The following is a 15,937-nucleotide window of genomic DNA, read 5'->3' on the forward strand; positions in this document are numbered from 1 at the left end:
CCAAAATGCATATTAGATAACTTTAAACCATGAAGCTGGTTGCTTGGATACATTAATGCACTTGAGTTATTTCTGTTGTACATTTGTTTGATTAAAATTGCATGACGTGTGTGTGCGAAAATTGCCTTGGGCCCCCTAACTTTACCAAGCAACATGCCCCACAGGTGTACCTTTTTGCCACCAAATAGCTTTTAAGTGCCATATTTGCCCTAATTGTTTACCTTATTTGCATGCACCTACCCAGAACCCCTTGTGGTTGTGGCAACACCACAAGATTTCTGATGGAGGTGGGGGGGGGGCCTTCTGGCTTGTCCGGATGTAGATTAGTGCTTTATGATGCTTCTGCTATCCCCTTAATTTTTTATCCCACCATAACTTTTGTTATTGATATTTGCCCTCAAGCAGTTTCAGTGTTGTCCTAACCCCCAAATGGCTTATCTGCCTTCTTTGCCCCTTGCTACACACACATGTAAACACACTTACACATGCTTAATCATACTCCTTCATAACTCCTCTCATAACACACGCGTTCATGCTCGTACATGCAAACGCTTTCACATAGAGATTAATGTTAACGCATGCTTTTATACATAGACATTCATGCTCACAAACTCTTACACATAGACATACATACCCCCTCCCTCCCCCAAGTTCTCTTTTCTCTGGTTCTGTAAGGATCTGTCTTTTGTAGGTGTTCTTACTGAGGGTCCATATTTTTATTTATATATTCTGACTGAGGGCCTTGGGAATAGTAGTGTTTGTGCTTTTATACTATGGGTTTGGGAGCAGGTAGGCGTTTGCTGTCGTGTCACTATGTCCAGTCCCTTTTGTGCATGTTTTGTGTAGTTTTGCCATGCAAGTCAGCAGACTTATAAATAAAAGAAACTCTCCACTTCTACGTATGTGTGGTTGTGTGGGTTCATTATATAATACGGTATATAAATTGCAAAAAAGTCTGTCTCTAAGGGTGTGAAATATGACAAATAATCATGCTGATCCTGGTATCTGTAAAATAAGCTGGCTGCTCCCATGGTGGGCAATAAACGTGAGGGCGTTCTTAGAAATATGTATTGTGGGGTTTACATAATATTACCTGGGTAATGTACAGAACATTAAAATGCAGAATTTGGGATACGCTACAGACCAGGATCTTGACACATTTGAAAAAAAAGTTGAAGATAAATTAAAAAGTTTTCTTTTGTACACTGTCAAAGAGAACAGTTGTAGCACCCCTCCAAATTAACCGCTGGTGCTTGTGGTGTATACTCTTGCCAAATTGTAAAACTAAATATACCGAGCATGCTGCCAGTTGAGATGTGTCTGTGCTGCCGCCTGCAGCTGTATTCTATTTTTGGTGCGTTTTGGCATGTTTATGACAGATGGATTTGTGGTAGATCACAGCTTTTGATTTGACCTGCGTCTGATGAATAGTTTATGGGTGCCAAGTAGTCTATGCTACAGCCTATATAGCTGGAATGACAAAGCTGAGCGTTCTTCTACCTGCAATTAAAATTCGGGAACTGCTTCGTATTATGTCTTGTTTGTTTTTAATACGAAGACCGATAATCCATAGACTTTCAGACCTAAATGTGCCAAACAAATTTGTGCAACAGGAATAGTGAAACTCAAAAGCCTTTTCAGTAACGTGACAGCATTTTCCCATCTGAATACCTGTGACGCCTTTAATACTTTAGTTTAACAAATCTCTGAGGCGCACAGTAGTATTTTGTCGAAATGCTGCCTTGTTTACCATGGGTATTTAAAAACGTAAATGATCTTAGATTCTGGAAGTTTGTTGGCTATGGTCTTCTTTGTAATCCGTTGTATTAAGTGGTGGCTGTATGCGTGTTCAGACATGTGCCAAGTGCTCTCCTGGGGGGATTCTGAGCCTTTTACTTAAGTGTGCTCAGCAGCAGGTTTTGGTAGACATCTTGGCTAATCCCCCATAGGCAGGAATAACCTTTTACGTGCCTTTTCACAGGTGCTCTTCCTATGCTTGCTTCCCGTTTTTTCCTGCATGTCTCTATGGCAGCAAACTACAGAGTGTCTACTAGAAGCGACCATCCCTAATCCTCAGCCGTGGCAAACTGAAAGTTCAGCTGCCTCACTGTTTTTGGTTTTCCCCCGTTTATTGATCATTTCTAGAAAGTCAAAGAAGCAAAAGAATTTTGCTAACTAGATTCGACCTTCATAAATGTGGACATTTTGTTCTACGTATTTTGTGCTCTCTGAAAATCAACATTAAGTGCAAGTTTTTAATGTATGTTGTGTCATTAGTGTGATGGGGATTAGTTTGTTGGATTTAGGTAGGGTTTACAAAAAGCCTAAAAATATAGAAATATAAGGTGGTCTTTAAATCAGGCCAAGTTTTACAAATACATTGTAAAAAAGCAGAAGCTCATGGATGTTGGACCTTTGCATTGTTGGCTTAAGCTGATGAGGTGAAACCACAATCATCCTGCCAACTTTCTCTATAGTGAATAAACCCCATGTGTTCAAAACCATATGGCTGTAAGTCTGTAACGGGCCGTGTACAATCGTCCAACATAAGTTTCATAAGGGTGCTAAATTAATTTCAATTTGGCCAGTCCTGTGCTGCTGTGTTCTCTGGAATTCTTTTTTTCCATCCAGGTCTTTGTCGGTGAGTGTTAACATGACACCCCTTTGCATACCCTTCCATGCTCCTCGCTTATTGTTTAAAGATAGGATTAAAACTACTTTCACCTTAATGTTGTGTGTACGTTCATACACAATGTTTCATATCCCCCCTTAAGTAAATCTCCATTCTTGCAGTCACATAGAGATCTCTGGGTAACTGTCAGCTTTTGTTTGTATGAAATAAAAACAAACTGTCAGATGAATGAAAAATAAATCCTGGATCTGCACCAAAGTGGCGATAAACTATGGAGAGAAACCATTTAAGTGAGAGCAGCTTTGGGCCCTTCTCTAAGCTGTCTTTGGGGTCTGATATGTCCTTGGAGTCTGAACATCCAGAGGTCTGTGCTTTCAGGGGACATCCCAAATGTATTCTCATCTTGCTACTAATATATAGATATATATAGATATATATAGATATATATAGATATATATATATATATATATATATATATTTGTGTCTCATAAGCAGATATTGTTTTAGATCCACTTTATTCAGGGCATATTTGTGAAGCAAATGCACTGCATCAGAGATTTATTCTCGTGTGTGTGTGTGTGTTATTTTTTTTTTTGTGGGGGGGGGGGAGTGCACACAATCATTGATGCTCGATACTTGTTTCCTTGTGAAGGTGCCAAGCTTGAATGAAACCTGTTTTCATTTCAAGTCACAAGTGGGATTATGTCACACTTTTTTTACAGGGTTTCTTCTTCTTTAGTAGAGAATGCGTATTGTATATGTGCTTTAATATACAGTAGACTGTCCCTTAATAAGCCAAAAAACAAGGGGGCAAACCATGGGTCTAAATGAACTCATTATATATACTCACTAAAATCCTTCTTTATTTGACAGCTTGTAGGTGGGCAATTTGATCTAGAGATGAATTTCATCATTCAAGAGGCAGAGAGCATAATCTGCATGATAGAACTGCTGGACAAATGTGATGTCACCTGCCAAGCGGAAATATGGAGCATCTTCACTGCTATCCTGAAGAAAAGCATCCGCAATTTGTTAGTGTGCACAGAAGTGGGTCTGGTCGAGCTAGTGTTGAAGAGAATTGACAAAGTTGACAGCATGATTGCAGGCAAGTATAGCTCTCATATAGAAATTCTGGGTTAAAGTTCTGTTGCAGGACGTTTTGGTTAGAATAATAGTTGACACAATTGGCAGACCTATGAAACAAGTTGCCAGCACTGCCTGTGAATTAAAGGAACAATCCCCTTCGTAACCCTATATGTGCTAAAAGCTTGTGTGCTTCCGGCACCTACTCGTGGCTACTTACATAAAGATATACTCTACTGACTCACTAATGTTGGGTAGCCTCCAGGCTGTGTGTGATATATATTGTAATATGATATGCCTCATATGAATATATATATATATATATATATATATATATAATAAAAGATTTCCCGTTTGATTTAATTTCTGTACAATCCACACATTCCTGTCATGGATTGTCTGAGCGTCAGGTCAAGTTTACCCATGTGTCAGATGTTCTCCACTACCAAGCAAGATTGGTTTAATTTTTTTTTTAGCCATTACTTTAAAAGAAACATTTTTAATACATGTAAATGTGTGATCTTGATTGAGGGAAGTCTTCTTTGTAGCAATATTTACCTTATGTTACTAACCCAAGTCTGGCAAGAAATCTTTAATTACCGTGTCTTATTCGTTGTAGATCTCCTGGTGGACATGTTGGGTGTTTTGGCCAGCTACTGTATCACTGTCCGAGAACTGAAGCTGTTTTTCAGCAAACTTCAAGGAGAAAAGGGACAATGGGTAAAAAATTTCAATGTTTAACTTTTTTTTGCTTTCCATTGTATATCTACACTGAATTTATTCCATGTCAGAGGGTCTATATGTGTTAATACTTTGTAGTGGTCCATCATATTCATAGAGTAAAAGTTAGATCTCATAGATACTTTCTCTAGGTTTTAATTTAATATACATTCTTGGTGCAGTCAAATCATTCTTGCCCAAGTAGTACCTTCTGTCTCAATCTCCCTACCCCACCAAATGGATTGCAAGCTTGCAAGGGCAGGGCCCAGCTTTTCCTCTTTCTTACAGGTGGTGTATGAAAGATATTTGGACAACATCATTTTACATAATTTTCTTAACATGTTCTTTGTCATCAAAACAGTATTGTGTATGTCTGCATGAAGCTAACTTGTATTTACTTTTAACTGCTGTGATATGAAGCATTTTTAGAGCTGGCCTTGTGGTGTTTTTTTTGTGTGCTGTGAATTTCTTGTTACCATGCTGGGAAAGACGGAGGTGTGACATACAATGATCTCCCCTGTGGACGTATATTATAAGGAAGAGCAGATGTTTTCATGCTCCTCTCAAGGGAACGTTTGCATAGATTTGATTGAGGATCTTCCCGGCTTTTGTCCCTAAGGAATGGACAACAACGCGACTGGAGTGCTGTGTGTGTGTGTGTGTGTGTGTGTGTGTGTGTGTGTACACAAATACAATCCTACAATCTTTCCATATTGTTGCTGTTGTAAGAGCATGTTAGATGCAAATAATGTTTAATTATTAATTGAATTTGCGTGCGTAGGATATCGGTAGATACAATGTTATTCATTGGCAAAATCTGTGAAAATTCTGCTTTTATTTCTTGTTGGTTTTAATCAGATCTTTAAATGTTATTGTTAGGGTTACCTTAGCTGTGTATTTCCTCAGGGAAAAAAGACAGTCTGTGACCTAAAGGATATTAATAATGTATTCTGTAGAAATTAGTGTTAGGAGGGTTTATAAAAATATTTTTCTTGGCACGTTGCAGTGTAACATAATGTGCCACTCAAGATATTATCCCAAAATGCATCCTTTAGTTGCAGTTTTTTGAGGTTACTGTGGTAGAAAGTTGTGACAATTTAGTGACATTGCCTCATCAAGAAAACAGTGACCTGGTTGTTTAGGAGATTGGTGATGAATTCTTCCTGATTTAACAAATCCTTTGCTCATAGGTTTATTATTAGTGTGTAGGAGACTCGTGGGCGAGACGTAGACAAAAAGCATCATGGCAGTAGCGTATCTACCGTGGGGCGGGGGGGTGCCACGGGCTAGGGGTGACCACATGTCCCTGATTGCCCGGATCCCCGGCAGCCTCATCATTTTTTTATTTTTTTTTTATGCGGAGGAGACAGAGGGGCGCCTAGCAACCGCTCGGCGCCCCTCAGTCTCCTTCGAGGCTTCTAACTCCGTCGCGGTGCCGGCATCTCATGCTGAGCGCCGAAATATGACGTCATATTTCGGCGCTCAGCAGTGAAGCAGCGCAGTGGCAGAGCAGGAAGCAGTGGCAGAGCAGGAAGACCGAGGCGTCGTGCTCCCACTGCATATATATATATATATATATATATATATATATATATATATATATATATATATATATATAATTAGTTGAATTTTTTTTTGTCCTATTTTGCTGTGTTACTTTAAATAAAAGTGAGATTTGTTTTTTATGGTGGGGGGTCATATTTTGGTTCCAGTCCAGTTTCAGTGCATCCCTAAGCCAGACAATGAAGTGGTAGGCCTACACCACCTCAATGTTTGGCTTAGTATATAGTGATAGGAGTTATGTATGTTGTACTATTATCAATGTCTGGCTCAATGTATAGTGATGGGGATTACGCTGTACCACCATCAATGTCTGCCTCAGTATATAGTGATAGGTGTAATGCTGTACCACTGTCAATGTCTGCCTCAGTATATAGTGGTAGGTGTTATGCTGTACCACCGTCAATGTCTGCCTCGGTATATAATGATAACAGTAATGCTGTACCACCTTAAATGTCTACGCCAGTATATAACGATAGAAGCTATGCAGTGTTAAAGTGTTTGGGGGGGGGGTTGCCACATACAGGATCCGCCCCAGGTGCCAAATACTCTAGGTACACCCCTGCATTATGGTACAAACATAACCGCGCTACAGATATCTACACACACTGTAAATGTATATCTCCATGACATATAGCTACACATGGTAAATGTATAGCTCTATGAATACGCATTATTACATTTTATTTATGGTACCAGCAGATACTGCAGTGCTATTAGAGAGATGGAAGTGAAAAACGAATAGTGACTTTAATATTAAAAGTATACAAATTGGTACCTGTGCTTTCAGGGAATGCAATATAAAAAGTATTGAACTAAGTGTACAGGGAAGAAATATTTGAAGGGAGGTTACATATTAGAACAAGAGACCATTGACTGAAATGTGAAGGTCAGAGGTTTGAATGTAATATAGAAAATATGTTCATGTAGATTAGGCATAGATAGATCTGCGTTAGATATAGTGGAGGTTCATCGCATATGAATTCAGTGAAGTAACGTAGACATCCATAGGATGTCAGTAGGTAACAGGACATGCTCCTATTGGTATATTGGCTGCTTAAGAAATTTTAGATCATGAAGAAACAAAGAACATTTTCTATACTACCGTGACTACCGTGTCATGTGTTTTTTTTTTTTTTTGGTTTTTTTTTTTGGTTTTGGAATAATACATATTAAAGTACTCAGAGGATTGGGGTTACTCGGGTTATTTAAATATCCATGCCTCTATAGTAGGATTGTTTTTAATGTTATTGTCAAACTGTATAATTGTGACTCTTCCCCCTATTGTAGTAGCACTAATCAATTTTTGAATAATCTGCTTGTTCCCTGTAAACGAACTCTAATCTTAATTTGAGCCTTTTTATCAAACACACTGGCTGCCATCTCATGTGGCATTATTTGTTTTATATAGCGCCATCAAATTCCATAGTGCTGTACAATTGGTATATAAAACTGATCATTATGCAAAGGTTGCATGTTGTAAACTTAACGGACGGTAGCAATTCAAATGACTCCTATTGAAGCTTAAATGTGTTCTTGATTTCTACAGCCTCCACACGCAGGAAAGTTATTGTCCGTGTTAAAGCACATGCCGCATAAGTACGGGCCTGAGGCCTTCTTCAACTTTCCAGGGAAGAGTGCTGCAGTGAGTAATAATTCAGCTGGCATATATCACAACTAGCATTATAGCCACATCTATAAATAAAATAGCTTTTTTATATTTTATAGGTAATCTTATTTGAAAGTTAAGTTTTGATTGTGAAAGTACCGCTTCTTTGAGTATGCAGAGTTTTGATCCATAATGTTTAATGTTAGTATTGTAAAAGTGTTCATTGTTGCCAATGCAATTGAAAAGTTTTAAAAACTTCCGTTATCTCTATACATTAGTTCTGTAGTAAAGTAATCGTGGATCCCATTGTAGTGATATGTATTGTGCTTCTCAATATGCTTGTCAAAGCTTTAGAGGTGTTAATGATGATTTTGGATGAAAGGGTAGAGGAAAAACATCGGAAGGCGATCCTGGAGGTTACACGTCTCCGATAAGGGCAGTAGGGTGCTGAAATTGGTTTTCTCTGTATTTGCAGGCCATAGCCTTACCTCCAATAGCAAAATGGCCATATCAGAACGGTTTTACTTTTCACACCTGGCTAAGAATGGACCCGATAAATAACATGAATGTGGACAAGGCTAAACCTTATTTATATTGGTAAGTGCAATGCCAGTGACTAGCATATTTGTATCCAGGGTTTTGGATACATTTCCTCGCTTAAATCTGTGCTGTCTTGCCCCTGGCGAAGGGGTTCTCCTCCCAAAAGGTTGTGGGTCTAATTCGTAAAGGGGAAACTTTCTCCCTCTCTCTGCATATTGTAAACAAAGCCAATGTGTGTAACCAGCGGCAGTGTTGTGAGCGATATGGTAAAGGGCAACAGTGGTGGGTCTGATGGGACTGCATAGCAGCATGCAGAGCTCACACTAGAATCTGCAGGAGTAGCAGCAGCCAATCACATGTGCAAGCAAAACACAGGTGTGCGTAGATAGCATGCCTGTGATTGGCTGCTGCCCCCCCCTGTGATTTCAATGCGAGCTCACCTTCCATTGACTAGAATGGCAGTTCTACTGATTGTGTACAAGAAATGTGTGAGTGCTCCCTCTATTCCGTAGAGGAAACTAGGAGAGAAGTTCAGTGAGACTGATTTTGTCCAGGCGTCTTTTTATATATTCTGTGTATTGAGGATATATTTACTTGTTTGTCAGTTTTTTTTTTTTGTTTTTTTTTTTTCGAAATTAACAATGTAACCATTTTCTGCAGGGAGTCTGTAAAATACGAGATCATAGAAAGCGTTGAATATTAAAGAAACGTCCTTGGTATCTGTCAGGTTGAAAGAGTTTAATCGCCGGTTTCTTGCTACATAGTTTTCTGATCCTTTAATAATTCTGTTACTTTGCTTTCATAGCTTCAGGACAAACAAAGGTCTGGGTTATTCGGCTCATTTTGTTGGCGGCTGCTTAATTGTCACATCAATAAAGTCCAAGGGAAAAGGCTTCCAGCACTGCGTGAAGTATGATTTCAAGCCACAGAAGGTGAGTAATACATGCATGATGGGTTTTACGGCTAATTTTATTGTAATCAAATGCTCGGCAACTCTTCTGCAAATTGCGCTATTGTTATATGCTCCAGTAATGTGATGCTTTACTCTAGTGTAAGTACATGGGGCTTTAAATTGGCAATTAAGTGGAATTAATGTAATAAACAGGTTCATTAGCAGTTGATACTTTTTTATCTTTCCTATTTTTTTTAATTTTTTTGTGTTGGCTAGGTTTTTAAAAATTTTCTTCATATTATGTATGAATGGACATTGTACATGGGAGGTTTTGGATGTCTACTGGTAATTATCCAGCATTAATTTACATTTTAAATGAATGCAGGGACTGCCAGAATTTCACTCTTAACAGTGTATATGGATATTGTTGAACAATAGTTCAGAAAAAAATTCTTGCTGCTTTGAACTGCAGTTAGTAAAAGAGTCCCATCGTTAAGTATAACCTTAAGATTAAGGGGTGAATTTATTAACCTCATTCTATTAAAAAATCTGCTGTCTTGGGTTGCATGGCTCGTTAAGGATAAGCTTTGTTTTTTTATTATTTTGCACTCTTAAATAATGAAACATGTTGGCGCTTTTCTGGGGTTCCACCTGGCCGTGACTGCCAACAGAGACTGCATAAAAGGGAACCTGGATATATTTGCACCTTATGCCAATCCTCGATATTTGCAGCAGGATTTTAAAGGGGGCTCATGGCATTTCTTTTTAATACTAATTCCAATTAAAATTAAGTTATCAAAAATTGTGTTCTCTTTCAAAAAGTTCTAGTTTTGGCAGAATAGACCAAAGGTGGTCTATTGAGGTATGACAAAGTTTTCTTCATTGTGGAAGGATTTTTTTTTCTTTCTTTCTATAGGATCTTCTTTTTTTAAGGTTAGAATCTGCAAAAGAGACGGGGGCAAACTATTGTTGGCCAAAAACAGCAAAATGCTGAAACCGCTTTTTGTCCTTCAGTTTAAAAAAAGACTTCAACCAAACAATTACAATGATTGGCCAACGACAAGCTATGGGCACTTTAGTTAAAGCCCAGACAGCAACAATTGCCCTTAACTTGCAAAAGCTGGTTGGGTACCTTTTTTGTAATGGCTCGTCTTGGGGTGGAAGGGACCTTGGAAAGTTTCATGATTTTTGCAGGCCTATTCCCAACCAAATTGGGCCCGTTGCCCTGTAGATCATTTAATCACCTTGGTGATCATAATCTACTGGGTGATTGGGTGGTTTTGTTACTTGGTATGTGCCTACCACATTGGGGTTGCTTTTAAATCTAAATGCCTTTACCAACAGTTGCGGCTCCTTAGAGAATCATAATCTGGCGATTAGGAGCCATTTATTTATTTTTTTATCCTTTTTTGTTTTCCATCAGTGGTATATGGTAACGATAGTGCACATCTACAATCGATGGAAGAACAGTGAACTGAGATGTTACGTAAATGGTGAACTGGCATCCTATGGAGAGATCACATGGCTTGTTAACACGAGTGACGTAAGCTACCTTTCCTTAAAACATTTCAATCCGGAGAAATCCGTTTATATTGGATCAATAGCTTTTTTGTAATCACAAGCTTGTATTTGTGTTGATTTATGATGCTTTGATCCCTTTAATGCTCACATTATACTTAATTTCTTGTGTAAGGATAGGAAAGTCCATTATGGCAACAACGGAATAGCAGCCTCTTCTAAAACTTCAGGTCGTGTGTGTGTGCAACAAAACCCACAATTTGTATAAATTAATTTGGTCCCGTGACCAATGAATAATGAAAGTCTGTGAAGTTCTGTCCCCTTTGCTGTGTGTCTGCTGCTTTTGTCTCTGCGAACAGAACTGACCTTCTTGGCCATTCTGAGTGTGCCTTTGTGTACAGGATGGTAGTATAATTGCTGTATTGTCCTATATTTACACAAGGATTGTGCTAGATTGGCTGCTTTTCCTATAATTTTGACATTGTGTTCATGTTCTCTAGACTTTTGACAAGTGTTTCCTTGGCTCCTCGGAGACGGCGGATGCCAACAGAGTGTTTTGCGGGCAGATGACGGCGGTGTATCTTTTCAGCGAAGCACTCAACGCTGCTCAGATTTTTGCCGTCTACCAGTTAGGTCCGGGATACAAGGTGTGGTTCTAACATTTCATTTAAAATCCCTGGGTTACTGTTATTCTACCTCTAAATAACGCCAATGTGGGTATATTCATTTTAATTTTCTTTTTGTGCTTTACTGATATATTAAACACATGGAAGGTGTTGAATCCGCTATGCTATAGCTTTTCATGTACAGAGCTGTAGAACTTGTTGGCACCTTGAATTTAATGGTAATTTTAGAGGCAGGCAAAGCCTGATGATTTTCTTCTCTATCTCCCCTGTGAAAATTTCACATAAAGCAATTTGTGTCCTGCCGTGTGACTGTAATCTTCAAATGAACTTCATGTTTTTTATTTTGACAGTACCCTTTGGGGAATTGGTAGGCACGTTATAGTAAATGCATGACTCCAAGAGATTGTTTCTGATGGAAAATAACCCTGTTTTTCATTTTATTTCAGGGAACGTTTAAATTCAAGGCAGAGAGCGACAGATTTCTTGCCGAGCACCACAAGGTGTTGCTGTACGATGGCAAACTGTCTAATTCTATTTCATTTATGTACAACCCAAAAGCTACAGATGCACAGCTCTGCCTGGAGTCCTCTCCCAAAGACAATCCATCTATCTTTGTTCATTCTCCACATGCCCTTATGCTACAGGTAGGCCTTTATGATGAATGGCAAATATCAAGAATAGTTCACATCTGGATTTTTGGCCAACTTGCATATCAGCCAGCCCTAGCTGGAATGTTTTAAGTGAACAAAAGTCAGGTTATTGTATAAAAATCCATTTTTAATTAAATACATTCTAAAATAGGATAAAACCCAGCAATTTTCATGTTGGCTAATACTACAGTGTCCTTAAGTAAAGCCGTTAGGTGGTAAAGCCATTAGGTTCTAACAATATTCCTGGAAAACCTATCAAACACCATGAAAAGTTGGGCTCATGTTCCTTTTAATTTACAGTCCCCTTAAATAATTGTACATTCCCAGTAAGATATTAAATGGAAAAGGGTTACGTGGGGACAGATAGTTGGCTGGAATCATTGGACTCCTCAATTATCTGCCTCTGTGTAAGCGACGTGTATGCTTCCTGCACATGTTAAGTAGCACTCACACTTAAGACCATCGGTGGCAGAGGTCTAATGTATGTATGCTAGCAAAAAATCAGTGGTTTAGATAAAACATGCATCCCGTCTTTCAGTGGGATCTCCGCTCCCTTGACTAGAATTTGACTAAAGTGTATGACAAGTGCTCCCTGCTTTTAAGTAGTGGCAATTGAGTATGCGCTTAACGTCATGTTTTCTAATTCCAACAACTAAACCATGCATGCAGTGCATTAGACATACAACGTAATACTGGAGTGTTCCTTTAAGCATTCATAGTCTGGTTGAGACAAAAAGTGAGTAGAAGCAGAGCTTTTCAAAATCCTAAAAGCTTCAGCTTTTCTACAAACATGACCGGTCCATCCAGTTCAATCCTTCTACCTGCTTTTGATCCAAAAGAAGGCAAAAAAAAGAAACCCTGTAAGATGGCAAGTTATATTACCTAACCTAGTACAGAGCTCTATCACGGCTCGCACATGGCCACCTTGTAAGACATTGAATGCCGGACAGGTGAAGTAGATCTGGGATTTTAACGCCTCTAACCATCCCCTACCCCCACTGCCCTCATTTTTTTTAAATAGTATTTTTTTCTCTTAGTGCTTATAGCTTGTATTGTTGTTTTTTACAGGATGTGAAGGCAGTCTTAACACACTCTATTCAGAGTGCAATGCATTCCATTGGCGGAGTGCAGGTTCTGTTCCCTCTCTTTGCACAGTTGGACTATAAGCAATACGGGTCTGATAATGTAGACACTTCCATCTGGTAAGCGACCTTGTACCATTCCCCAAAGGGTACTCTGTGGTTGATTTATTTAAGAATATTTTTGTTATTTAGTAAGCTATTTATTTTACAAAAACTTAGAAAATCCTAGTTTAACACGTTCATGTTCTTTAGAATTTTTTTTGTAACGTAGGCTGTTTAATTACATAGTGTCAATGCATACAATGCTTTGTTAGCGTTATGTCTGCCACCAAGTCACAAGACTTGTAGGAATTTTTCCTACTCCATAAGTTTTGTTTTTTGAGGAGAGCAGTAGTGTCCCACGTTCTCTGATCAGTTAGACTATAGTAAAATAGCAGATATTATAGCAAATCTGATATATTCGCATTAACATCCTCCTCTAGCTGTTTTTCTGTATGTGGTTTGGTTCCCGTCTCTTCACAGACAGTTACAATCGCCTTAGCTTAGGTCAAGGAGTATCGTATGTTTTGTGAAATGAATAGTATTTACTGTCCACACGATAACCCTTTTTTTTTTTCTTTTTTTTTTTTTCTACTTAGTTCCACCCTTTTGACCTTCATTTTGGAGTTGCTTAAAAACTCTCTTGCTATGCAAGAACAGATGCTTTCTTCAAAGGGCTTTCTTGTAATAGGGTATAGTCTTGAGAAGGTAAGAACGGGTGCTTAACCATTCTAAGTGGTTTTCAGGACTTCCTTGTTTATTTTCCAATTTCCAAGATAAGTATCCACTTTATATCTGCGATGCTCAAAGCGGTGCTTATTGCCTCTGATTTACCGGTATATAATCAATTTACTTAAAGCGCAGGTTTCTCAATGCCGGTATTCACTTTGCCGTTCGCCTTTGAATAGATCAGTGGTGTGCTTGATATAATATTTGTACTTACCCCCCCTTCATAAGTTTTGAAGCTGATTATTGTATCTTTTCAGTCTTCCAAAACTCACGTGACTAAAGTTGTACTGGAGCTGAGTTTGGCATTTGCGAAATACCTAAGTAGCCTGCACAATGGTGTGCCCTTACTCAAACAGCTGTGTGACCACATTTTACTGAACCCAGCAATATGGATTCACACGCCGTCCAAGGTACATAAATATTCACATTCTGATCAAGAATAGAAACTGCCATGCAGTTAATGTTTCAGACTAATGCCTCTACTTTGAACCTGCTGATTAGATTAAATGTCACCACCTTTGTCATCTTACTCTTTATTTTGTGTCTGAGAAGAAGCCACATTTATTTTGCAATTGGTCTTTTGTGTCAAATACTCTATTTATTTGCTGTTTTTACACCTATCTCTGCTTGCTTAAGGTCCAGCTGGCTTTGTACACATACATGTCTACAGATTTCATCAGCACAGTAAACATTTACAATGCAGTGCGCAGGGTTGGCACGGTTCTCCTGGTGATGCATACCTTGAAATACTATTACTGGATCGTTAATCCTCAGGATCGCAGTGGAATAGCCCCAAAGGGCTTGGGTATGTTTCTCTACAGTGGTATTCGTATGCTTTTCATAGTTTTCAGTTACTAGACCACCAGTGCATTCTGTAGCAATGCTGGAGAAAGAGAGAATACAAAATGTACAGCATTTAAATTATGAACACACGACTTATACTGGTATAGAGGGAGAAGAGGGTCCTGCTCTTGAGGTCTCACAATCTATTAGTTTCTTGGGGCAGGGACCTCCATCACTAATGTATTCATACTTTATTGCACCCCAATCGAAAGATGTGTAGACTACACTACTTATGTGACAACATGTTTCACACTCCCCTACATTATACTGTACAACGTGCGAAGTAAATGTGTTATCGCTCAATATGTAATAATACATACAAACAATGATGTAGCAAATGTCACAGGATTATGGAGGTGCAGGGAAAGTAGATGTCCCCCATGCAGGTTGTCGGCTGATAAGTCCATAGTCTGTATGCTTCTCTCAAAGACAGGGTGACAATTTTGTTAATTTTAGAGGAAACGTATTGCATCAGCCATTATGACTAGTTTCATATCCTGTGGGATGAGTAACTGTTTAGAGATCTTCTTTTTCTTTTGTATCATCTTGGTGTGGGTTTTTAATAAAATGAACATACGTTTTCGTGCTTACAGGAAAAAATCTGATTTTATATAGGTACAAGCCTTTATTTTTTCCATTTCTCTATTAATTTTTATTTGTTTCTTGCATCCTAAGATGGTCCACGACCCAATCAGAGGGAAATCCTATCTCTCAGAGCCTTCCTGTTGATATTTATCAAACAGTTAGTGATGAAGGTAAGAAACCAAGTGTTGGCCATTTTATTTTAGTCCCATAAGGACTGCTTTAAAATGGATCAACATATTGAATAATATATGCAATATCTTTCAGGATTATGGCGTCAAGGAGGATGAGTTGCAGGCAGTTTTAAACTATCTGTTGACCATGCATGAGGTAAGATGCCACTTTTAAGGGAAGCAGTCTTATACTCTTGCCACAAGATGTCACTACTAACAAGCTTTTACATTGAAAAAACAAAAATGTGGCTGAATGTGATGGGGGCAGTTTCTCTGCACAGTTGGTTTTTGTTCTTTTTATTTCTATTTTGTTTTGTAAAACCTTTTGTAATGGTATCTGGCCTTCAGCTACTTGTCCTTTTATTAATAACATCCAGTTGCTAAGTCAGGCATGTGTATGTGCCGGAGGGTGTTATTTTCTGGTCCGTGGCACTGATAATTGTATCTTCTGTTCGTTTCCATGTAGGATGACAACCTGATGGATGTTCTTCAACTGCTTGTTGCGCTGATGGCGGAGCACCCAAGCTCCATGATCCCAGCATTCGATCAAAAGAACGGATTGCGGTATAACCTTTCTCTTTTTGTATTTTTCATTGATATTTCTTATTTAAAAAGGTTGCTTGCAGTGGACTTCCAACATTTTTACTTGCGCCGTCTAG

At 38.7% G+C, this 15,937-nt stretch overlaps 1 protein-coding gene across 1 annotated transcript in view; it reads left to right on the top strand.

Annotated features, from left to right (window-relative positions):
• Positions 1–15,937, top strand: part of LRBA (LPS responsive beige-like anchor protein) — a 237,704-nt gene that overhangs the window by 10,525 nt on the left and 211,242 nt on the right. The window contains exons 2-16 of the mRNA XM_053460618.1: positions 3,506–3,737; positions 4,335–4,435; positions 7,545–7,640; positions 8,080–8,201; positions 8,950–9,076; positions 10,460–10,579; positions 11,055–11,201; positions 11,627–11,824; positions 12,899–13,032; positions 13,551–13,659; positions 13,938–14,090; positions 14,317–14,485; positions 15,199–15,278; positions 15,373–15,435; positions 15,745–15,842. Of these exons, the coding sequence (XP_053316593.1) occupies positions 3,506–3,737; positions 4,335–4,435; positions 7,545–7,640; positions 8,080–8,201; positions 8,950–9,076; positions 10,460–10,579; positions 11,055–11,201; positions 11,627–11,824; positions 12,899–13,032; positions 13,551–13,659; positions 13,938–14,090; positions 14,317–14,485; positions 15,199–15,278; positions 15,373–15,435; positions 15,745–15,842 (1,949 nt within the window). The remainder of the gene's footprint in view (positions 1–3,505; positions 3,738–4,334; positions 4,436–7,544; positions 7,641–8,079; positions 8,202–8,949; positions 9,077–10,459; positions 10,580–11,054; positions 11,202–11,626; positions 11,825–12,898; positions 13,033–13,550; positions 13,660–13,937; positions 14,091–14,316; positions 14,486–15,198; positions 15,279–15,372; positions 15,436–15,744; positions 15,843–15,937) is intronic.

The sequence above is a fragment of the Spea bombifrons genome, chromosome 1 (assembly GCF_027358695.1).
Source record: "Spea bombifrons isolate aSpeBom1 chromosome 1, aSpeBom1.2.pri, whole genome shotgun sequence".
Lineage (NCBI taxonomy): Eukaryota > Metazoa > Chordata > Amphibia > Anura > Pelobatidae > Spea > Spea bombifrons.